The sequence below is a fragment of the Gadus morhua genome, chromosome 21 (genome assembly GCF_902167405.1).
Source record: "Gadus morhua chromosome 21, gadMor3.0, whole genome shotgun sequence".
In the NCBI taxonomy this organism is placed as follows: Eukaryota; Metazoa; Chordata; class Actinopteri; order Gadiformes; family Gadidae; genus Gadus; species Gadus morhua.
The window spans coordinates 20578058-20602049 of record NC_044068.1 but is presented as its reverse complement, the minus strand read 5'-3'; the positions used below and the strand labels follow the sequence as shown (position 1 = coordinate 20602049).

The window sequence follows — 23992 nt, the reverse complement described above, 5'->3', positions numbered from 1 at the left end:
CCCTCAGCTGTAGAGAGAGCGTTCCAGACACCTAGAGCCTCCCTGAATGGCCACGAGAAAGCCTAAACACAGAGCCCTATCACAACCATGGGATCATGATGGGTGCACTATGGGTGGAAATGCGCACAGACTTACCTTGGTGTGTGAATGGACCTGAAGAGTGTGTCGGGGTAGGGAGGGCACAAGGTGGTCCTAGCCCCTTCCCCTAATGTAGCCCAACCAACACAAGTAGATTAAATACAGAAGTAGGTGCAGTACCCCTCAACGATAGACCAACATGTTGGGAAAAACAACTAATATATATGTTTGTTTTGAAAATATTTTTATAAAGGTTTTTTGCAAAACCATTTCAGTTTTTTGTTGCTCAACATTTAGACCACTCAGAGACAGAGGTGATAGACGATGATACACAGCGCTGTGGAATAAAGTTTAAACCTCTCTATATTAAACTATATGAATCCAAACAGAGAAATGGGCCTTGTGTTTGGACCTGCTGCATGCTGTTCCTATCATACCCTGTCCCTTGGATTGTTATTGCGTGTGGAAGGACAGCGACAGTGTCCTTCCAGATAAGATGCCAGGCTAGGGGACTTCAGATGCTGCTCTTCAGACTGCTCCAACTCTCCCTTACAGACACTTGTTTTTTCCTCTAGTGGGTGATTTATTGGTAAGTGGACAACAATATATAATTACTTCATGAATAATGCACTTAAAACAGCTGAGTAGTAGGCTACCGTCATAAATGAACTGTTTAAAAAATGCTGGTATTCCAAAGAGCCGAACCGCCATACCAAAGGTGACTTGATCAAGCCATGGTTAGAACATACCGAATGGAAATGTCCTCAAAGACATTCATCCATAATCATTTGATTCAATTATTCATTAATTTATCCTTCTTAATATGGTTTATATTCTATACTTTATTTATTTAGTCCTTGTTTGTATTTGCGCCTGTATTCACTCTTGTCATTCAGGTTGTTGCATCCAAGGTCTTTGGCGATATGAAAGATGACTTGATTACATTATCACCCTAACAGGATCGTCACCTACTGGTATAGTGTCACTTACAGATAGAATATAATCTACTGATATAATGTCATCTACAGATAGACTGTAATGTCACCTACAGATTTAATGTCACCTACATATAGAATATCACCTACTGATATAATGTCATGTACAGATAGAATATCTTCTACTGATGTAATGTCACCTACTGATATAAGTGTAAGAAATGGAGATCATCAATCAATAAGTAATCAGTAATAAAGGAACAATCAATTGTTTAAAACAGGATTTGATTGTAGTCATGGAGGCTTAGTCTCTTCTTAACTACACCCGTATACTTCAGTGAATGGAACCACCGCACTGAGTTTCTATGTTAAGTTGTTTAGTTGAATCATCAAGGTCAACTCCTTGGTTCCAACATTGCCACTGGTCCATGAGGTTGGGAGGAGCCGTGCTCAGAGTGCTCGCTGTAAATGAGAGATAGTCTCCAGCAGCCTGAGCCCCCATGCCTGAGGCCTTGAGTCGGATTGGGTGTTGCAATTATTAATTCATTGAATCCTACATCCAATGGCAGCTTTACCTTGTAAGATTTTCATAACATTTGATGTTATTATGGACAATGCATTATTTACTTCTTCCTAATGACTAATTGACTTACCTTTAACACATTAACCTTCAACAGATAATGCAATGGCCCTTCCCAATTGTTGACTTTTTTGCTGTATAAAAGCAGCCCTTTACTAACAGTAATCTATTCACTGCCAAAGCGGCTCGACTTCAGTGTTGCCATGAAAGCAGCAGTAACCTTATTGGTGTGTGCTGTAAGCAGTCAGGCCAACTGGCGCCGGCTATGGGTGAATGGGACCTGTTAAGTCGCCTGCTGGACCAGGTCCAGACCCACTCCACCGTCATCGGCAAGGTGTGGCTCACCGTGCTGTTCGTGTTCCGCATCCTGGTGCTGAGCACCGCCACAGAGAAGGTCTGCTTGCACGCACGCACACACACACTCAAACACATGACCACGCATGCATGGACACACACAGACAGGCACACACCCACTTACATACACACACACAACCACACATGAACACAAACACACGCATGCACGTACATGCACGCTCACACAAACAGACAAATGCACCTATACACACACACATACAAACAATCAAACACGCACGCACACACACGGCCACAAATATGCACACCATTCATTAATATAAATCAATATAATCCAATACATTATATAAAATCATATAATGTAGTGGGAGGCTACGACAGCTAAGCTGCAAAAAGGACAGATTTAAGAATACTTTTTTACCTACTGCAATTGCACTTTATAATAACTCCCCTTTTTAGTAAGGACAGAACAATATTCACTTAAACTTTAGCTTGAGCTGCTTATATATATCAATCTTATATATGTGTATATATATATATATATATATATATATATATATATATATATATATATTAGAGCTGTCAGTTAAACGAGTTATTAACTGCGTTAACACAAACCAATTTTAACGGCGTTAAAAAAATATCGCGCGATTAACGCAATTGTTTTATTTAAAAAAAATATATATCTTTTTTTTTTTTTTTTCTTTGGCTCAAAACATAGAAGCAGTAGCCTGACTGCTATGTTCAAATGACATTTGTTCAAAGCAGTCGTTTAATTGCACTATAGGCTCTTTTTTTGTATCGTCCTGTTTTGATCAGTATATGCCAATGTTGTTATCAATAAAAAATCATTTGCACAAGGCAAGCCGATGCACTTCACCATGTTGATAAGATAATTAAAATGAGAAGAATTATGGGACAAAAAAATCAAGGGATATTTAGCATAGAAAAATAATTTGCGATTAATCGTGAGTTAACTATGACATTAATGCGATTAATCACGATTAAATATTTTAATCGCTTGACAGCTCTAATATATATATATATATATATACATATACATATATATACATATATATACATATACATATATATACATATATATACATATATATATATATATATATGTATATGTATATATATATATATATATATATATATATATATATATATATATATATATATACGTATATATATATATATACGTATATATACGTATATATACGTATATATACGTATATATATATATATACGTATATATATGTATATATATATATATATGTATATATGTATATATGTATATATGTATATATGTATATACCTGTATGTATGTATGTATATATATATATGTATATATATATATATATATATATATATATATATATATATATATATATATATGTATATATATATATGTATATATATGTATATATATATATGTATATATATGTATATATATATGTATGTATATATATATATATATATATATATAAGATATTATATATGCTTATATACAGTGGTGTAGTCTATTTTATTGTAGTGGGTATACTGTGATGATTCCCTCCCAGCCTCCTACAAACCCGTCCCACCGGTACGTGTACGTGTGTGGCGCTTATGGGGTGTCGCACCACACTCACCAACGCAGGGGTCTACAACCCGCTGATTTAAGAGTATAACGATTATCAACAATCATGGAAAGCTGAGTAGGTTTATCAGTTTTAATAACAGTATGAACAAATAGAACACAAAAATGAAATGTTGTCCTTTGTATGTCTATAGTAGCAATAGCACATGCTAAACAAGGACAAAATCTACTCAAAATAATTTAATGAACTGTTTACAACCATGGCTAACCAGTGCATGAGAAGGAGATGACAGGAGACTAATGTTTCACTCTTTCAATTGCTCTAATTTGAGCTCTTACTGTTGTTATCTAACATACCATACAGTAATTGAATTGTGTAAAAGTGTGAAATTACTGCACCTTAAAAATGACCATGAATTAGCTATACTCTCATTTGCATAGTGATTAACATTATGAATTTCAATTGTGTATACCAACTGTATGTTGGCTGACATTTACCTAACTTTTTTTCCCTCCACTCTAACCAAGGATGCCTGTTTTTAAATTCCCTAGCCTGACACCCAGTCTGAAAGGCTGGCCAGGGGGTTCTCATCTAAAAGTAACAAGGAGATATAAAGTGGGATTAAAACATTGTCTTCTGTTGACTACTTATTATGTGGTTTACACATTAATATGGGAGGACTGGACACACACACACGCACGCGAGAAGGAGGGGCTCGGCCCACCAACTAACGTGCAGAGATGCAGGGGCAGCTTCGCGCTTCGTAACAGAGACAGGGCAGAGCGCGAGCGCGCAGGGGGAATTTTATGAATGGTGAATGTAGGAGATAACTTCACCTGCTTAAAGTATTTTATTGCAGTTATACCCAACCGGTATTTGCGAAAAATAAACACAGAAGTGAAAGATCTGTCACAAGACGATTGATACGTATCCGTGCACATTTTTAAGTGGGTACACGCAAATCCTGGTGCATTCCTAGTGGGTATACGGCGTATACCTGCGTATCACGTAGACTACACCACTGCTTATATATATATATCTGTATTTTTTATTTTATAATTTTGCACCTACCGGTATTTATTGCACACCTGTTTATTTGCACACCTGCATATTTGCACACATTTTGTACTGTTATCTCTGAGTAACAGCTACTTATACTTATCCACATGGACCATCCTTTCCACTTTTTCTATCCTAGGCTAGGTATTGTGGGCTCATGCTTTTGTTTAGGTGGGATATGTATGTATACATGTGTTGTGTGTATGTATGCTGGCTGCTGGAACACCTGAATTTCTCTGCTGAGATCTTATCTATCTTATAATATCATGTTACATCATATAACATATCATATTTATTATATTCCTAAATGTCTCGATGATAAGTGTTGTTATAGTGTGGAGCGGGGAGCTGATGTGTGTCTGTGTCCACCAGGTGTGGGGTGATGAGCAGTCCGACTTTGTGTGCAACACCAACCAGCCGGGGTGTAAGAACGTGTGCTACGACCACGCCTTCCCCATATCACACGTCCGCTTCTGGGTGCTGCAGATCATCTCGGTGGCCACGCCAACCCTGGTGTACCTGGGCCACGTCCTCCACGTCATCCACGCTGAGCGCAAGGCGAGTCCCGGGTGACGCACGCCTTCCTCTGGTGGACTCATTAACCCCACTCTGAGGCCCCCAGCGTCCAAGCTCCTTCCTCTGGTGGACTCACTAACCCCACTCTGAGGCCCCCAGCGTCCAAGCTCCTTCCTCTGGTGGACTCACTAACGCCACTTTGAGGCCCCCAGCGTCCAAGCTCCTTCCTCTGGTGGACTCACCGACCCCACTCTGAGGCCCCAAGCGTCCAAGCTCTGCCCACTTCCTTGTTTTCTCCTCCAGTAAAGATGGGAACCAAGCCTTCTAGAAATCCCTTGGGAAGGGAATGGATGATCAAGGTTTAACGAGGCTTAACAAGGCCTACTGAACAAGGCTTAACAAGGCCTACTGAACAAGGCTTAAAGGGGACATATTATGCTTTTTCGACTTGTACGACCTATAAACGTTGTTATAATGATTGATAGTCATGTTTAACCATACTAAAGTGTCAAATAATGACGTACATTTTGACCTTGGGTGTCTTGAAAGGCGCCTCTAAATTAAATGTATTATTATTATTATTATTACATGCATTTCGACGTATTCCCTGCTGACAGTCTGGGGTGGCTGTGCAGAGCGCACTCGGCACAACGATTGCGATTCACTTGTTCACATTTCCGGGAAACATCTATGTAGACGTACTCCTGCCACACCCCCATATGCCTGGTGAAATCTGCCCGCGCGCGCGCTCCAAGGAAGGTAACCAATCACAACGGAGTTGGGTTGGCAGGAGGGGGGCGGAGAAGGACGAAACGGAGCGGTGACAGAGAAGGCTGAAAGCGCCCAGATGAGAGGAAGAGTTTCCCGAAAGTCTACATCGTTTTTTGAGTATGGTTAAACATGACTATCAATCATTATAACAACGTTTATAGGTCATAAAAGTCGAAAAGCATAATAGGTCCCCTTTAACAAGGCCTACTGAACAAGGCTTAACCAGGCCTAATGAACAAGGGTTAACAAGGCCTACTGAACAAGGCTTAACAAGGCCTACTGAAAAAGGCTTAACAAGGCCTACTGAACAAGGCTTAACAAGGCCTAATGAAAAAGGCTTAGCAAGGCCTTATGGACAAGGCTTAACCAGGCCTAATGAACCAGGCTTAGCAAGGCCTACTGAACAAGGCTTAACCAGGCCTACTGACCAAGGCTTAGCAAGGCTTAATGAACAAGGCTTAGCAAGGTTTAATGAAGAAGGCTTAATGAACAAGGCCTAATGAACAAGGCTAAATAAACAAAGCTTAACAAGGCTTAACGCGCCTTAACAAACAGCTAGACATGTTGCACAGAACAAGTTTACAATGTACAAGAAAATAAAAGATTTAAAGAGAACAACAACCTCATTACCCTAAGCCTTGTTAGGATGTTCGGACCGAGGGGATGTGTTCTCCTCATATAATTGTGTTTCGCTTTCCTGGGGAACATGTGGGGTTTCCAGCTGTGTGTTTAGCCACACAAGGCATGGGGGCCTTGTTAGTGTTTCAGAACCTCCTTTGTGAAGGGATTTACAGTCCCCTTGGTTTCTGTTTGTTAGGAACTCAAAGCCTCGTCAAACAGAAGATGAATCACAAGAAAGGGTGGCAAGATACACCAGAAAATGTTTTATCTAACAGAATAACATGGATGTAATGGGGAACCAGTGGGTCAGGAGGTAGAGTGGGTAACCGGAAGGTTGCCAGTTATATACCCGGCTTATATAAGTTGCATTGGATAAAAGTGTCTGAATGTAAATGGAATGAATAGAATGATTGTCTCCACAGGTGAGACTGAAGATCCAGAGGCAGGCGGAGCTGGACGAGGACGCCCACCTGTTCCTGAAGAAGGGCTACAAGGTCCCCAAGTACAGCCACAGCAACGGCAAGATCAACCTGCGGGGGAGCATCCTGCGCAGCTACCTGCTCAACCTGGTGGCCAGGATCCTGTTGGAGCTGGGCTTCATCCTGGGCCAGTACTTCCTGTACGGCTTCACACTGCAGGCCCGCTACGTCTGCAGCATGTCGCCCTGCCCGCACAAGGTGGACTGCTTCCTCTCCAGACCCACGGAGAAGTCCATGTTCATATGGTTCATGCTGGTGGTGGCCTGCGTGTCTCTCCTCCTCAGCATCGTGGAGCTGCTTCATCTGTGTGTGAAAGTGGCGGGCGAGTGCATAGCTCGGAGGCAAGACTACACCGTCACCCCCGTCACCCCGCCGCTCTTGGAGAGGAAGGCCTTCAAGAACCGAGAGCAGAGGATCCAGGACCATTACAACCTGGAGCGCCAGGACAGCAGGGGGCCCGGGGCCGGCATGGCCAAGGGGGGTGTGGGGGCGGGGCTGAACGGCGTGGCTAAAGGTTCATGGACTGAGGACAACAACACGGGGGAAGTCCACATTTAGAAACTTGTGGAGGTCAATAGATGACAGCACTTATTGCTGGTGTCATTCTCCGGTCATTTTCATGATTGAATTTTATTTCGGTCCCTAATAGTATTGTCAGATCACTCTTTTAGTCTCAGGATGCTGTTTGATGTTATGGGATGACCTGTCCTAATCTGGTTACTGATTGGCTAATACTTTGCCAGAATATTGGTTATTGTTTGCCAGGTATCAAAATATATAAGTCAATATTTTGCATTTCTGTGTGTATATCATAACCTACTGGCTGATATACTGTAGATCAATATACTGTAGGTCTTACAGACTTTTGATTTTCATATCTGTGGTCTGTACACATTACAAAAATAAATGTGATTTATTGGTTTCTTTGGCTATTATTTATATTGTCTATAATTTAAAAATGCTGACACTACTTTAAATGGCTCACGGTGCCCATGAGTAGTGACAATGTAAAGATTCAATTCTCTACATAACATTATCGTGGTATGGGGTTCAAGGTCCCTGCCATTAACATCACCACATGTGTATATGTAAATATGTTGTACTTTTGTTTGAAGAAGCACACTGAGGGAGTTTTTGATACAAAGTCTCAAAACTCAATTCAAGACCACTTGCTACAACATTTAGTGCCTAGAAATGCAACGTCATCCAATGGAATTACCAAATAATCATGCTTCATGCTATGATCATTTTAGAATAGTAAATATTAGGTTGGATTTAATAATGTTTACAATGAGATAAATGTGAAGCAGAGAATAAAAAGGTGTGGACGTTCGAGAGGTTAAAGTAAGCGTTCTGTTATAATTAACACCTGTCAATAATTACTTTCCTGTGTTTCCGCAAACTCTTGTCTGAGTTTGCAGCTGATTTGCTGATTTGGTGAATGTGAGCACCTGACTGGCGCCCAGATGTGTGTTGCAACGCACTCTCCCTGCCAGCCGGCTGAACCACCAAACTCCAAGGTCCACCTCAGTTAGCAGTGTGTTCCTGGCACAGCGCGGCCACACTTGTTCCACTGGTGTTCCGGTAAGACAACTCTTCTGCTCTTCCTTACACTAATCTAATGATAGGCTTTGATCACATTTGGATAACAAATAACAACATTCACATGTTTTATTTTCTGCTTGGATTATTCAATTAATGTTAAATAGCTGATATTACCATCATACATTATTAAATTGTATTTTTTTCACATATATATATATATATATATATATATATATACATATCTTTATAAAGATATATAGATATATTAAACCAATATAATTCATAAGTTTAAACATGAGTGATATAAAGTTTCATACATTTTACAAACCGTGAAGTGATTGACTAGTTATTCATGACCAATGAACAACAACTCAAGGACATTGGCTGTACTTTATAATGTGCGTAACAGTTGACTTGCTGCCACTATTTCATGGAGAGTATAAAGTAATTTGTTTAAGGGGCAATCTGAACTGAATGATGTATTAAGGTACCAATTTCTTCATTTTTTTTTTAAGTAAAAAGTTGAAAAAATAAAATAGGTATGGACTGATTCAGAAAGACAAATACATTATTTTAACAATAATTATTTAACAATTAATTGCTTGTTGTTTAGCCTCTTCTAAAACATGTTCAAAATAAAAGTACTTACACAAGAAGATTATTTTGATTCATTTTGGACACTCTTAAGCGCTGTTTTTTCCTCATATCCCTTTTAACAGAGAGCAATAACTACCTCTCCTACAACATGGGTGATTGGGGCTTTCTATCCTCCCTGCTGGACAAGGTCCAGTCCCACTCCACGGTTATCGGGAAGATCTGGATGAGCGTGCTGTTCCTGTTCCGGATCATGGTGCTGGGGGCAGGGGCGGAGAGCGTCTGGGGCGATGAGCAGTCGGGCTTCCTCTGCAACACTCAGCAGCCCGGCTGCGAGAACGTGTGCTACGACTGGACCTTCCCCATCTCACACATCCGCTTCTGGGTGCTGCAGATCATCTTCGTGTCGACACCAACGCTCATCTACCTGGGCCATGTCATGCATGTCACCCACAAGGAGAACAAGATGAGGGAGAATCTGGCCAGCCCCGGGTGCGCCAGCACGCAGAAGCACCCCAAGTACACCAACGAGAAGGGCAAGGTGAAGATCAAGGGCAACCTCCTGGGGAGCTACCTAGCCCAGCTGGGCGCCAAGATCATCATCGAGGCCGCCTTCATCGTGGGCCAGTACTATCTGTACGGCTTCATCATGGTCCCCATGTTCCCCTGCTCCAAGAAACCCTGTCCCTTCACCGTGGAGTGCTACATGTCCCGGCCCACCGAGAAGACCATCTTCATCATCTTCATGCTGGTGGTGGCCTGCGTGTCCCTGCTGCTCAACGTTCTGGAGGTCTTCTACCTGCTGGTGAGCAGGAGCAGATGTTCCCCCAGGAAGCGCTCGCACATGATCACGTCCGCTCGGCACCCGGCACAGCTCTCAGGCCCCATGTGGCCAACGGCAGAAGACGCCCGGCAGGCCAACAAGATGAACATGGACTTTGAGAGCGGCCAGAGTACTGCTGGGAGCCTCAACGGGGCCAAGGAGGAGAAGAAGCTTCTGAGTGGTCACTAGATCACCAAGCAGCATTTGTTGGTTCAATTGTATTTATTTAGTGCAAATCTTGAAGGTCGAAGTGGCCTTCTCTTGCTCACAGCAAAGTCAGAATGTAACGTGTTTTCAAGTAATAAAATACGAAATGCTCAAGAACACTTTGGTAAAATGTTGCATTGTGGTTTTGGACGGTGTTGAGATGGTGCGACATGTGCTGTTTGGCTAGGTTTTTATTCATGTATTTTCCACTGATGCATAATGGGGATTTTAATGATACTATATATGTACAGTATCTGTATATGTATATATATATAGCTTAGGTATGGTATAAATAATATTTTAACTAACCCGATGTTTATGTGATGGAACTTTTCAGTTGAGATGTTACACATTTATTTTCTTATAAGGAATTCTTTAATTTGTTTTCTTTATGGAACATTTAATAATGATAGCTAACTCTTTGTATTGTCAAATCCGGATATGTCTATAAATGAATAAAGTTTCATTGGGAAAAAGATTCTGTATTCCACATGTTTTTAAATAATCCAACAGATTTGTGGTAGATGATAAACCACAGTTAAATTGAACCAGAACTACAAGTAGTTTGATATAGTGTCGAATATAATCTCTATGTGTGACTCATCCTTCGTCAGACAGATGACTGTGCACAAACATATTATGAAGGTAGTAAGTAGTACTTTATTGATCCATGCATACATTTATTTAACAAGGAACATAATCTAATGATGAATTAAAGGAAACCTAGAATATAAATAAATATTACAGAGTGAGAGAGAGAGAATACTTCAAAACAAATGAATAAATAATTAAAACATTATTTTTATTTTTCCACATTTAACAAGAAATTGCAATGTGATCAACTAGCTTGTACGTTCATATAAACAGACTAGTATTCATTTGTTTGTACCTGACATGTTTCGACTACTTCCTGCAGTCTTCTTCATGAATGAATGAATGAATACTACGGTAGTCTGTTTACATGAACATACAAGTTAATTTATCAAGATAGACTAAATGAACCTTTTTGAGTTGCAATGTGATCAATGTTTATCTCATCATACATCTACTGAACAACTCATATTTTTATGACCTACCAAATATTCTACTAACCAGTAATTTACTAAAGGACGTGCGCACCCTATCATTTTCTCTGTCAAACATTAACCTTCACAATCATCAGGGCTTAGCCCTCAAATGTATTTGCTCCAGATTTATCATTTCTAGATCCCATGACAACGTAACAGTATTGTGAAACTCTAAAGTTAAAGTTCAGTGGGCTGTAGGACATACAGCATCTGCAGCTTCACGGCCAGGAGCTTGCGGTCATTTCACCACCGGACTTAAAAAATAAGGTTAGTGTTTGTCGGTTATTTTTGCCTTAATCACGGAATAGTATCTTAATACATCCAAGCATGTTTCTACATGAGCTAGTGATTCTAGACTTGACACTGAAGAGCTGTTTGCTCCTCCTGTCCTGGAGGGTATTTCCTTGTATTAGTTAAAGGATTCTCTTAGACAAGTGCAAATGCCGATTACAAATTTTGTATTTATTGAAATATGTTTGGAAGTAAAAAGTTTAAAATTGAATTATTGCCTAAGGTAGTAATTTTCCTTTTTTTTGTTGCATATCTTATATCACAGTATTCTCATGTATCAGTCTGATTAAAAGTAACGCAATCCTGGATTTGAATAATTGTTTTAGGTGTGTAGGGTATAAGCTTTGGAATTGTGTGATTCATGTTGCTTGGTTATTCAATTAGGAAATAATAATAATACATAACTAGGGTTTTTATAAAGTGTCATCTACGAAAATATCTTGGTTATTAATCTTAATTAAATGGAATTCTGCGGATGGAATTGCTTGTCTTTTCAAATTAGCTTTCTGTATTTGGCCCTTTGCAAAGTGTATCATTTAATTTATATTCAATAGTAAGCACAACGTATTTTATTTTTAACTGACTAAATTGAAACATTGTTGTCCAGTCCAGCACTACAGAACATCCATTCACAATCATTCTGTTCCATCGAAAAACACCACTAATGGATGCATTAATGAACGGAATGCCTTATTTTTCAGAGAGCATGGGTGAGTGGAGTTTCCTAGCGTCTCTCCTTGACAAGGTCCAGTCCCACTCCACGGTCATCGGGAAGGTCTGGCTCACAGTGCTCTTCATTTTCCGGATCATGGTCCTCGGGGCCGGAGCAGAAAAGGTCAATGGTTGTTGCTGTTGTGGTTTAAAATGATTTTGACTATCTTCATTCTTAATACATTGACAGAGATGTGATGCTATGGGGTACGCATTAAAACATCTGTCCTAAATCACAGGTGTGGGGTGATGAGCAATCCCAAATGATCTGTAACACCAAGCAGCCAGGCTGCAAGAACGTGTGCTACGACCACGCCTTCCCCATCTCCCACATCCGCTTCTGGGTGCTGCAGATCATCTTCGTGTCGAGCCCCACGCTGGTGTACCTCGCTCACGTCCTCCACGTTATCCACAAGGAGAAAAAGCTGAGGGAGCGTATGCAGACCAGCAGCGAGCCGACCAAGAACCCAAAATACTCGGACGACAAAGGTCACGTCAAGATCAAAGGGGACCTTCTGGGCAGCTACCTGGCCACCATCTTCTTCCGGATCCTTCTGGAGGTGGCGTTCATCGTAGGGCAGTACTATCTGTACGGCTTCGTCATGGACCCCAGAGTGGTGTGCTCCAGAGCACCCTGTCCCTTCACTGTGGAGTGCTACATGTCCCGGCCGACCGAGAAGACCATCTTCATCATCTTCATGCTGGGGGTGTCCTGCGTGGCCCTGCTGCTCAACGTTCTGGAGGTCTTCTACCTGCTGTGCAGAGGCAGGTGCTCCAAGAGACGGCACGTGGCCCCCTTTACCATGCCCAGCCACTCGGCTGTCCTGGAGATGAAGCAGGTGCCCCGGACCACCTAATTCTAATGTGAGGATCATGGATGGACCCGTAGAGGGCAGCTCCACCAGCTGGGAGGTCCTCACACCTTACAACACATTGCAACGGGCAGGTCAATACATTTACAATAAGGGCGTTTAGCAGACAGCTTTTATCCAAAGAGACTTACAATAAGTACATTTGTCAGAGAAGGAGAAACCACAATATATCTCTGTCGGTACCGTAAGGATGTTTATGGAACCAAGTGCCAAGCACTTACAATTGTTAGGTGGATCCACTCCCCATACACAACAACGATAGCTAGAATACAATGCTACACAACTAAGTACTGTAACTAAGGACGAGTCGACATACAATGTCAGGTCATAGAGAAACTTGGTTATTTGATACTCATATTAAGTACACAAACCTTGAGAACACTATACGTTTATACTACATGGAAACTTTGATGATACCTTCTAAAACGTGACTTTGTTTAATATAAGAGGCGGGTCTGAAGGTCGATATGGCACCACATTTTGTAGCAAGAAATACGTTTTTTGGTGTTACTTTTTTGGGCTTATAACATCCTTAAAGGGTTTTTTAAGGATGTTATAAGTCTAGTATACTACCATGTATTACTATAGATTCTAGTATAATTGCTACTAAATGCTCAATATTATTTTTTAATCTATTTAAATAATAATATCTATGCATTAAGCACTTTAGTTTACCTTGTCAGAGACCTTTAGAGGCTACCACTGATGAAGTATGATCAAGTATGATGCAAGATCTCTATCCATCAATAATGTTATGTTCTACTACCAATCCTATTTATTTTCTTATCATTTCCCAGTCGTTCTTATTCCAGATTAGTTTCCTGTGTAAGTCCTTTATTGGCCTCTGGACGGGGTCCGTGAGGGAATGAGTTAATGCCACGACTCTTTGGGCCGAGTCTCTTCTGTGGCGCATTTTGGAGACATTTCTGCTTTCTTGTTCAATGACGTCGCCCAACAACCGTAACATCAAATGTTATGTTTTATATATTTTACTTGTCATCGAATCAATTATTTTCTTTGTGTTTTATCTTCGGAATCATAGCAAAATATGAGGTTAAAGGAAACGCCCACTTACTAAATGTTGAACATCGAAAAATGTTAATAAAACAATACAATTGAGTGAAACCGTTTGCATTGTTTTTGATATTTTCGTTATTATATCTCACCACGTAGTTTCAACAAATAAATCCCAGGAATCAGTGTATGACCTGACACATTGTATGTCGTCCTTAGTTGTAAGTCGTCCTTACCTTGAGAACACTATACTACATGGAAACTTTGTTGACGGCCTACTTCCTTCCAAAATGTGACTTTGGTTTATATATGGGGCGGGTCTGAATGTCGGTAGGCCTATGGCCCCACATTTTCTAGCAAGAAATAACACCCCCCTAAACGTTTTTGGGAGTTATTTTTTGGGCTTATAACATCCTTAAATGTTTTTTTAAGGATGTTATAAGCCTAGTATATACCTACCATGTATAAGGTAGCCTAGCCTACTATAGGTTTTATGTAGAAATGCTATAGCTAAGTGCTCAATATAATCTTTTTAATCTATTTTTCTTGAATTATCAATTATTTTCTTTGGGTAGGTATTTCTGTGTTTTATCTTTGCGAATCATAGCAAAATATGAGGTTTAAGGATACACACCCTTGAATAGGCCTACTTTAAATTTTGAACATCGATTTTTTTCATACAATTGATTGAAACTGTTTGTATAGTTTTGATATTTTCTTTATTATATCTCACCACGTAGTTTCAACAAATAAATTCCAGCAATCACGTGATAGACAAAGCTGATCAACGTGAAATGGCTGCGGTTTTCTCCTGTCTGTCTATCCAACAGTGTGGTCAAGCGGGTTGGTAGCGATGACACTGTTTCACGTGTTTTGTTACTCATGAACAAATACAAATACGATGAAACAGTGACATCTAGAACTATTCATCCATTCATTAAAAACATATATAAAAAATGTATCGATATATAAACAACAATCTCTGTAAATTCCTAAGAGTAGGCTTTGGGGCACAATTATTATTACTACTATTTGTACTACATTAAGTGTAGTACAAATAGGATTAAAAGTATAATCTGCTCATATCTAACGTCAATAAACAGTTTGAGTGACAGGTTAAGTTTGTAGGTTTGAGTCTCCAACCTAAAAAACGTAGAAACAGTGGGAGTGGGAGTCCACCTGGTGGTTGACCATTCCTGGCAGGCATATACACCTCATCACCAACACCAGGCGCTGCACGCCACCACTAGGCCACTCCCAAGCTCAATCGTTTAGGTATTTGAAGTGTAACGTTTTTCGTCTTTTTCATAAACTATGGACATAGAAATCCTTACAATGTAAATTTTGAATGATTTAAATAACTTTCCATTTATTAGTATATAATGTAGTTTTCCCTGCATGGGAGCTAGCACATTGTGGATTCTGCCTTGGTCCGGTGTTTCACTGGACTCAGGTTGTATATCTCTGTGGAGGTGGTGGAGGTGGAGGCCCTTCTCTTCCTGGCTCCCAGTGACAAACACGTCAAGTAGATCAGCTCTACCACGGTAAGCACCAAAGAAATCCCGGACACCACCAGCATGAACACGATGAAGATGCTCTTCTCTGTGGGCCGCGGTATGAAGCACGCCACGATCTGCCTGCAGGGGTACTCGCCATACAGGATCTTAGTGGGCATGAAGATGAAGCCGTAGATGTAGTACTGGCCCACCATGAAGGCCACCTCAAGAATGATCTTCACAACCAGCTGGCTCATGTAGCTGAACAGCAGAGAACCCTTGATCTGGACCGCGCCGTGTTCGTCAGAGTACTTTGGCGTCCTGGGCAGGCCCTTCTTGTTGAACTTCTCACCCAGCTTCCTTCTCAGCTTGTCCTCCTTGCGGATGACCAGCAGGACGTGACCCAGGTAGATGAGTGTGGGCAGAGACACAAAGAGGATCTGCAGGACCCAGAAGCGCCGGTGGGACAGGGGGAAGGCGTGGTCGTAGCAGGCGTTCTTGCAGCCAGGAGAGTTAGTGTTGCAGTTCATGCTGGCCTGTTCATCTCCCCAGACGCTGTCTAAACCAGCGGCCAGGATGAAGAGCCGGAAGAGGAAGAGGACGCTCATCCATACCTTCCCCACCACCGTGGAGTGAGACTGCACCTTCTTCAGCAAGGAGGCCAGGAAAGACCAGTCCCCCATGGTGATCTGTGCCTGGAGAATCAAGAGGAACCTTTGAAGTCATGGCAGATTGTCTTTGTCCCCAAAGTTACCCAACAAAACGACTGATTCCAATTTAATGCAACCATTCATCTGCAATATGAGAAATGTTGAATGGAATGGACTTATTTAATTCTAGGTCATTATGACTAATAACTAAATGTGTTGCGTGTTCTTGAAAATATGTGTTGAAAACTTCAACTTTATTCTATTGTTTTTATTCCCCTGATACAAACAATAGTGAATGGTTTTAAATCGTGTTTATGTTTGTAATGGACTCTAAAAGATAATAATATTGAAACCAGTTAAAAAGAAAGAATAGAAATTCCCTGAATTGTTCCGGTCAGATAATGACACCCTTACAATGTTAATGATTACATTAAAATAAAGTCCACATGTCCAAAATTAAAAGCATTTCAGTTAGCTGGGATTGTTTATATAAGCTAGCACATGTTGCTTTATGTCTAAGACAAATAGTAAGTAAGAAAGCATTCCTACCTCAAGTTGATCGCATTTACTTGGAACCAATTCTTATTTCACAAGTAAAATCGTCTTGGTTCTCTCTTCCTCTTTATATCTCAGAGAAAATGCTCCCTTCTTTAGTTCCTCCCTAAATGTCGCGAACACGACAGCTCATGCTAATCGTCATGGAGATGTCATATACACCCATTTCACTCTCCTCCATCTTCTCGTTCCTCCACCCTTATGACTATTGCTGGAATGTTTGGGAGTGTATTGATGAATCAAATGAAATTCACCTCATGTCAAGGGTCAGAGTAAGGGGTGATGTCACGTCACCCATCACTGACACACACACACATATGCACACCAACAGACATATAGACACACAAATACACAAATAAATAAAGGATACACAAATCCACAAATAAATAAAGGACACACACACACACACACACACACACACACACACACACACACAGAAAGACACACACGCACTCCCCATATTGTCCCAGACAGAAAGGGTTATTGATGGCACAGCCAAGCGGAGTTTGAACGGTTGAACTCAAGATATACATGAACTATTATCACATTTTGACATTTTGTTACAATTACTATACATATTCAGTTCCACTGAGGGCACGTTTTCACCACAACCAAAAGATCAAATACTAAATACTGTACATTGCAGTACTGTACATTACAGTGCAGTAAATAGTTTGAGCAAAAATAAACCCTACTGTACTGTAAACACAGAAAAACATGGCAATTGTGCGTGGGTGGGCTTATGGATCCTGCCCTCTGTTGGGGTCTGGCCATAGGATCTCATCAACATCACAAGCAATGTTTTCTCCCGCTAAGCATCGGGGAAAATATTGCCTTGTGTGCCGAATCCATCCATCGATTCACCCTAAGTCGATGTCTCTGCAGGCCTGTTCCATTGCCTGCAGAAGAGGCATGCGAGCATGAGGTTGGCGGTCATATACGTGCCATCTCCAAGCCGAAAAAAATTCTTCTATGGGGTTAAGAAATGGTGTGTAAGGGGGCAAGTATAGGATTTCAAATTGATGATGGTTGGTGAACCAGTTGCGGATCAGAGCAGCCCGATGGAAACAAACATTATCCCACACAACAAACCTGGGCTGCTCTGGTCTGTCCTGTACAGCTGCATCGTGAAGTGCATCCAAAAATGTAATTATATGTTCGGTATTGAAGTTACCTAGTTTTGCTTGATGGTGCAGTAGGCCTTGAAGGCTTATGGCCGCACACAATGAGATATTTCCCCCGCGCTGCCCCGGGACTTGCACAATTGCCCTTTGGCCAATTATGTTACGACCCCGTCGTCTTGTTTTGCCGAGGTTGAATCCATCCTCATCAATGTAAATAAATTCAATGCTGTGCAGCTCCATCCATCTCCAAGATGCTCCGTAACAAAACCAAATACATGTAATACATATTTTGGATGGCATTACTCAAAACACTCAACTATAGTACTACACATACAGAACCCCATCAAACAGATACCTGGTAATTCTCTGAATGTATCTATGTGGTACTGATACAATGGCACATATTCAGCCAGGGCCGTCGGACTGCGGGGACAAAGGGGACAGTTGTGGGGGGGCCCAAGGCAGAGGGGGGGCCCATGACCAAAAAAAAAAAAACAATTTTTTTTATCTTACTTTTTTTTTTTTCTTTATCCCTCCCCCCCGTCAACAATCGCTTCCCTCCCCCCCCCCCCCCGTCAACAATCCCTCCGGACCCCCCCCCCCCCCCCCCCAATTTATATATTCAGTATATATATATAATAATACAAATAATAGCTTTATTTATATTGCACCTTTAAAAACAATGGTTTACAAAGTGCTTTGACATAAGATATTTAGGAAGAGAATAAAAAGACGGCGTCACATAAAAGCAAGCCTATAAAAATGTGTTTTAAGAAGTCATTTAAAAGAGGTAACTGATTTAGCAAGCCTTATCTCCGCAGGCAGGACGTTTCAAAGCCGAGGGGCCCTGGTGGAGAAGGCCCGTCGCCCGAACACGTATAGTCTTGAGCCTCAACCTTGGAACAGTAAGGAGGGCCTCGCCCGCGGATCTAAGGCTGCGTACGGGGTCAGCATATCTGTTATATACTTATAACAGACTTATTGTTCATGGAACGCACATTTAAAAGACAGAAGTTCATTAGAGAGGGGGAGCAGTTTCTGGCGGATGACTGGATATTTTTCAGAGGGATTTGAATTCGATTTGCAGGGTTAAAATATACTGTACAAGCCTGTATAGAGTTATTCCTGTGTGTGATTATGACATCAATAGGAAGATAGATGCTTGTATTGTTTTTGTGAGGGATGGTCGGTGGCTGTCATGATCTGTAAGAGAGTAGGGTCAGTTCGATATTTGTTGATAAATGACGTGAGCCTACCTGTGATGGGTGGAGTCCGTCTCTTCTAAAAACCTGGGGTCTATTTAATAATGTGATCAAATTGTCCATAAAGGGAATGTCCTGGTTTCGGCAGTATTGTTTCAGCCAGATGTGTAGCTGCTGAACACAATATCACTAAAACAGGGAAGAGGGGATATAAATGTCTCTCTTTTATCTCTCCTTATACTTTTGAGTTAACTTTTGGGATTAAGTTAATTTTCTTACTTACTACCTACATAAATGCAATTACTTGCAATTACTTGTGTTATAATAGGGCAAGAAAAGTCCCTTGTATGTAGCAGGAAGCAGGGCCACAGAGTGAATTCAGAAATAGTTCGGTGGAAGTTGAAGTTTGATATGCATATTTTCTCAAGCGTGTGTGGAAAGAATGACCGTGCAAATGGGAGTGATCGATGGTTATGGATTGGTTTGGTTTCCCAGGCCTTTGGGTGAAAAAAGGAGAAGTGTTAAGAGTAGAGGGAAGTGTAAGTGCATGCGTCAGTCAAAAGGGAGTCTGACCAAACCCTTTTAGTTCAAATATTTAAGTCTTCCCTTTGTCACGCTCTTCAGTTCAGCTCCTCTATCTTTGATTTAGCGGTAACTGAAAGCCCGCCTGGTGAGTCCATTTTTCTTTGATTCTACAAAAACTAACAATTGAAATAAAATGTGTATTATTTCCTCAAAAACTTCTCCAGTCTTTTTGCACTTATATCTTAGTTTGTTAGGAAATTATGGATAGACACTCAACATGGCTAGGCTGATGCTTTCATACAAACAGAAATGCTTTAGGAATTAAAGCTATTCATGTAGTACTCCGGCAGCCATGCCCGCAAACAGCGGGCTGACGTTTCAGACAAGGAAGTGCTGTGTTTTAAACGTTTTTTCAGTTTTAAAAGTCAGACATTTAAAGAACCATTTTACACATTATGATGTTGTTTGTCCCATCCAAACAAAGGTTCCTCTCCAGGTTTCTGTTAAGCCTTCTGTTGGGTCATGGGGGACTGGTCCAGCCTCTCAGAGCTCCTGGACAAGGTCCAGGCCCACTCAACGGTGGTGGGGAAGATCTGGATGAGTGTCCTCCTGGTGTTCCGGATCCTGGTGCTGGGCGTGGCGGCCGACGAGGTGTGGGGGGACGAGCAGTCACACTTCTTCTGCAACAACGAGGAGCCAGGCTGCACCCTTGCCTGCTACAACTGGATGTTCCCCGTCTCCTACATCCGCTACTGGGTGCTGCAGATCCTGCTGGTGTCCACCCCCACCCTGGTGTACCTGGGCCACGCCGTGCACGTCATCCACCGGGAAAGGAGGCTGCGGGAGCGGCTCCAAGGCCACGACAAAGGGGCCGCGGACGCCTTAAGGAAACCCAAATACACAGACGACCGAGGCAAGATTGTGATCAAAGGCATCCTCTTGCGCAGCTACCTAGCCCAGCTGGTGGTGAAGATTCTGCTGGAGGTGGGCTTTGTGGTGGGCCAGTTCTACCTCTACGACTCCCCCTTCATGGTGCCCTACTTCCACTGCCGGGAGGATCCCTGCCCGCCCAGAATCGGGGTAGAGTGCTTCATCTCGCGGCCCACCGAGAAGTCCATCTTCGTGGTGTTCATGCTGGTGGTGGCAGGCGTGTCCGTCTTCCTCAACCTGCTGGAGATCCTGTACCTGCTCTGTGCCAGGAAGAGACAAGGACAGAAGAAGAAGAGAGCAGCCCTGACCAACCAAGAACATTACCTGTCGGGAAAAGATCTGAAGCTGAGCGGTCCTGTTTGGCCAGCTCAAGCCCCATCCCACCCCCATGCTGACCTGAGGCCCCGCCCTACCCCGAACCCATGCTGACCTGAGGCCCCGCCCCACCCCGCCCCTCTGCTGACCTGAGGCCCCGCCCTACCCCGACCCCATGCTGACGTGAGGCCCCGCCCCGCCCCCCATGCTGACCTGAGGCCCCGCCCCACCCCGCCCCCATGCTGACCTGAGGCCCCGCCCCACCACGCCCCCATGCTGACCTGAGGCCCTGCCCTACCCCGCCCCCATGCTGACCTGAGGCCCCGCCCCACCCCGCCCCCATGCTGACCTGAGGCCCCGCCCTACCCGCCCCCATGCTGACCTGAGGCCCCGCCCTACCCGCCCCCATGCTGACCTTAGGCCCCGCCCTACCCGCCCCCATGCTGACCTGACGGTGTGTTCCTGAATCCTCGGACGCCAACCTTCCGAGTTGCACTTTTGACGTCATTTCCAGTCTCGGAGCATTTGTAACGTTCCTGTTTGTCTTTGTGATTGTGTCATGAAATTGGCTAGTCGTGGTTTATTGTTAGCTACATTAGCTTCTTTAGCAAACCATCCCGAAAAACAACAACATGACTTTACATTGTATTGCACGCACAGCAAATCCATGAAATTAATAAATGAGTGAATAAAGTAGCAATGTAATTGTGTAAGTGTGTAAGAGCATTTAAACATTAAAAACGTGGTACAAATACAAAGAAAATAAATCCCTGGCAGCAATTTAGTTGAGAGCGTCATCACTGCTCTCGGTCTGCTCTCAGAAAGATGAAGACAAAAAGGGGGCGTGGCTCTGAGGAATTGAGGAGGATTGAGGACCACACCATAAGGCCCTGTGTCCCCCCCCGCCCTCTAGGGGCCCCCACGGCCCCATGGACCTCCACTAGGCTCACCCCCCCCCCCTCTAGGGGCCCCCATGGCCCCATGGACCTGCACCAGGCTCAACCCCCCTCTAGGGGCCCCCACGTCCCCATGGACCTCCACCAGGCTCACCCCCCCCCCAGGGGCCCCCACGGCCCCATGGACCTCCACCAGGCTCACCCCATGGACCTCCTAGGGGCCATGGACCTCCACCAGGAGGAATCAAGTCATGATCCCACTTCAACAGCTGGAGAGATGCATTGACTTTGCTGGAGATTATTATAGCTATTTATGTATGTTTTATTCAAATACGATTGTGAAAGATGCCAAAAAAATGTAATGCATTGTCATTATTATAATTCTTATTATTATCATTTTATTATTATAATTATTACTACCACACAGTTGTGCTATAAAAATAGTTCCTATAATAAACATTACATTTCTAAAAAAATTCTCAGTCGCTTTGGTACATTTCTCAGATCAGAATTGATATTCTCAAAACTACCTGTTCAATCTTCACATCATTGTGTCACTTGTGCACACCAAAAAAGCATTTTCTCATTTCTTTGAACAAGTTGCAAATGCTTTGGTACATTCATGTGAATGATTATGTACAATTCTCTACCCTTTGCTACATTATCAATTCCTTATGTCATGTTGATCAAAAAGTATTGTAATGGGTCTCTATTGAATAGTCTCACCCCCACAACATTTAGGCATTAGTTCATTGCATAGGTCTTTACATGCAAAATGGTTGAACAGGTTGTCGTAATATGTCAAGCATATTTCTAGACATTTCCATTGGACTTTTTTTCTAAATCTGTCCTGAATTGGTAAATTCAGGACAACAAATTACAGTACAAACAGTCAAAGTGTAAATGTGAATCTTGTCAAGTCTCTTGCAATCAATCTCCCACATACACTAAGGTGTAACTTACAATATACAATAATTGTCTTCAAAACTTTAGCCATAGTTTACATCAGAACATCCCTCCAGTACACTGTTATATTGACAACATGACTAAGCAATTTGACTGTCTTATCCGTACACAATGACACAAGGACTTGTCATTGTGATGGCACTGACATGTTCATTGACACAGATATTTACTTTTGAGGAACAAACTAAGGATTTTGAGCAAGAGACTGGCTTTTGCATGAAATCCATGGTGTTTTGCTATTTGTACAAATTGTTTTGAGAAATGCACTTATTGTTTTGCAAATTTCAATTCTGATCTGAGAAATGTACCAAAGAAACTGAGAAAAACTGTAATTCTAGTCTTTATTTGAATTATATTTAATTCTCACACAAACATTATCTCACTATAAAGATCACTTTTAATCACACCGTTTTTTCAATCTATCTATAAATAGATACATACATATAAGATAGATGGATAGATAGAGTAATATATGAGAGCTGGTAAATTGTGGAAAATAGAGACAGACAGACAGACAGACAGACAGACAGACAGACAGACAGACAGACAGACAGACAGACAGACAGACAGACAGACAGACAGATAGATAGATAGATAGATAGATAGATAACATATGTTCACCAGCATTTTCAGAATGTTGTAATTCTTTAAAGTAAATAATAAATAATTCTAATGTGTAAACGTGCTTTGTGTCCCCAGGGGGCGCCATTGACTCAGCGATGACAACAGACAGCCATGACCGGCTGGAAGTTTGTCCCCGGGCCCACGTACAGACAGCCAGACCCGGCTGGAAGTCTGTCCCCGGGCCAACATACACAGACAGACCCGGCTGGAAGTCTGTCCCCGGGCCAACGGACACACAGCCATAACCGGCTGGAAGTCTGTCCCCGGGCCCACGTACAGACAGACAGACCCAGCTGGAAGTCTTTTCCCCGGGCCCACGGAAAGACAGAGACCCGGCTGGAGGTCCACTGTACCCTCTGAGGACCCTCAGGTCTGAGCCCCCAAGGGCCGTCAGGTCTGACCCTCTGATGGGCCGTCAGGTCTGACCCCCTGATGGGCCGTCAGTTCTGACCCTCTGGGCACTCAGGTCTGACCTTCAACACAGCTCCACCGGTCCAAACTGTCACATGACTTCAACAGGCAGGGAGGCTGACTATTAGTCATGGACGAGGCCTGCTTTATTTTTGTTTAGCCAGTAGATTCAACACTTATCACCTTATCAGGGGTCCACACCACAGTTAACCCCACATCTTTGGTTTCTTTTTAAAA

General features: G+C 42.3%; 5 protein-coding genes across 5 annotated transcripts; 4 read left to right on the top strand and 1 right to left on the bottom strand.

Annotated features, from left to right (window-relative positions):
* Window positions 1–481: 481 nt before the first annotated feature.
* LOC115534588 (gap junction Cx32.7 protein) lies at window positions 482–7859 on the top strand. Its single transcript, XM_030345675.1, has 4 exons — window positions 482–667; window positions 1838–1987; window positions 4923–5108; window positions 6881–7859. Exons 2-4 carry the CDS (start codon window positions 1859–1861, stop codon window positions 7493–7495), a joined length of 930 nt encoding a protein of 309 aa, XP_030201535.1. The 5' UTR covers window positions 482–667; window positions 1838–1858; the 3' UTR covers window positions 7496–7859.
* Window positions 7860–8370: 511 nt separating this feature from the next.
* On the top strand, window positions 8371–10584 carry gja13.1 (gap junction protein alpha 13.1). Its single transcript, XM_030345666.1, has 2 exons — window positions 8371–8521; window positions 9202–10584. Exon 2 carries the CDS (start codon window positions 9228–9230, stop codon window positions 10086–10088), a length of 861 nt encoding a protein of 286 aa, XP_030201526.1. The 5' UTR covers window positions 8371–8521; window positions 9202–9227; the 3' UTR covers window positions 10089–10584.
* Window positions 10585–11311: 727 nt separating this feature from the next.
* Window positions 11312–14172, top strand: gja12.1 (gap junction protein, alpha 12.1). The gene is made up of 3 exons (XM_030345669.1): window positions 11312–11440; window positions 12166–12299; window positions 12415–14172. The coding sequence occupies exons 2-3, from the start codon at window positions 12171–12173 to the stop codon at window positions 13030–13032; spliced, it is 747 nt and encodes a 248-aa protein (XP_030201529.1). The 5' UTR covers window positions 11312–11440; window positions 12166–12170; the 3' UTR covers window positions 13033–14172.
* Window positions 14173–14763: 591 nt separating this feature from the next.
* On the bottom strand, window positions 14764–16897 carry LOC115534584 (gap junction Cx32.2 protein). Its single transcript, XM_030345667.1, has 2 exons — window positions 16757–16897; window positions 14764–16252 (listed from the first exon to the last, which is right to left on the bottom strand). The coding sequence occupies exon 2, from the start codon at window positions 16238–16240 to the stop codon at window positions 15467–15469; it is 774 nt and encodes a 257-aa protein (XP_030201527.1). The 5' UTR covers window positions 16241–16252; window positions 16757–16897; the 3' UTR covers window positions 14764–15466.
* A 2704-nt stretch (window positions 16898–19601) lies between these two features.
* Window positions 19602–21071, top strand: LOC115534582 (gap junction Cx32.2 protein-like). The gene is made up of 2 exons (XM_030345665.1): window positions 19602–19758; window positions 20098–21071. Exon 2 carries the CDS (start codon window positions 20136–20138, stop codon window positions 20970–20972), a length of 837 nt encoding a protein of 278 aa, XP_030201525.1. The 5' UTR covers window positions 19602–19758; window positions 20098–20135; the 3' UTR covers window positions 20973–21071.
* The last annotated feature ends 2921 nt before the right edge of the window (window positions 21072–23992 follow it).

Coding starts and splice junctions, on each gene's coding strand:
- LOC115534588 (XM_030345675.1), top strand. CDS start 1,859: ATGGGTGAATGGGACCTGTTAAGTCGCCTGCTGGACCAGGTCCAGACC. Junction 1,988..4,922: donor TGAGCACCGCCACAGAGAAG/GTCTGCTTGCAC, acceptor TGTGTCCACCAG/GTGTGGGGTGATGAGCAGTC. Junction 5,109..6,880: donor TCATCCACGCTGAGCGCAAG/GCGAGTCCCGGG, acceptor TTGTCTCCACAG/GTGAGACTGAAGATCCAGAG.
- gja13.1 (XM_030345666.1), top strand. CDS start 9,228: ATGGGTGATTGGGGCTTTCTATCCTCCCTGCTGGACAAGGTCCAGTCC.
- gja12.1 (XM_030345669.1), top strand. CDS start 12,171: ATGGGTGAGTGGAGTTTCCTAGCGTCTCTCCTTGACAAGGTCCAGTCC. Junction 12,300..12,414: donor TCGGGGCCGGAGCAGAAAAG/GTCAATGGTTGT, acceptor CCTAAATCACAG/GTGTGGGGTGATGAGCAATC.
- LOC115534584 (XM_030345667.1), bottom strand. CDS start 16,240: ATGGGGGACTGGTCTTTCCTGGCCTCCTTGCTGAAGAAGGTGCAGTCT.
- LOC115534582 (XM_030345665.1), top strand. CDS start 20,136: ATGGGGGACTGGTCCAGCCTCTCAGAGCTCCTGGACAAGGTCCAGGCC.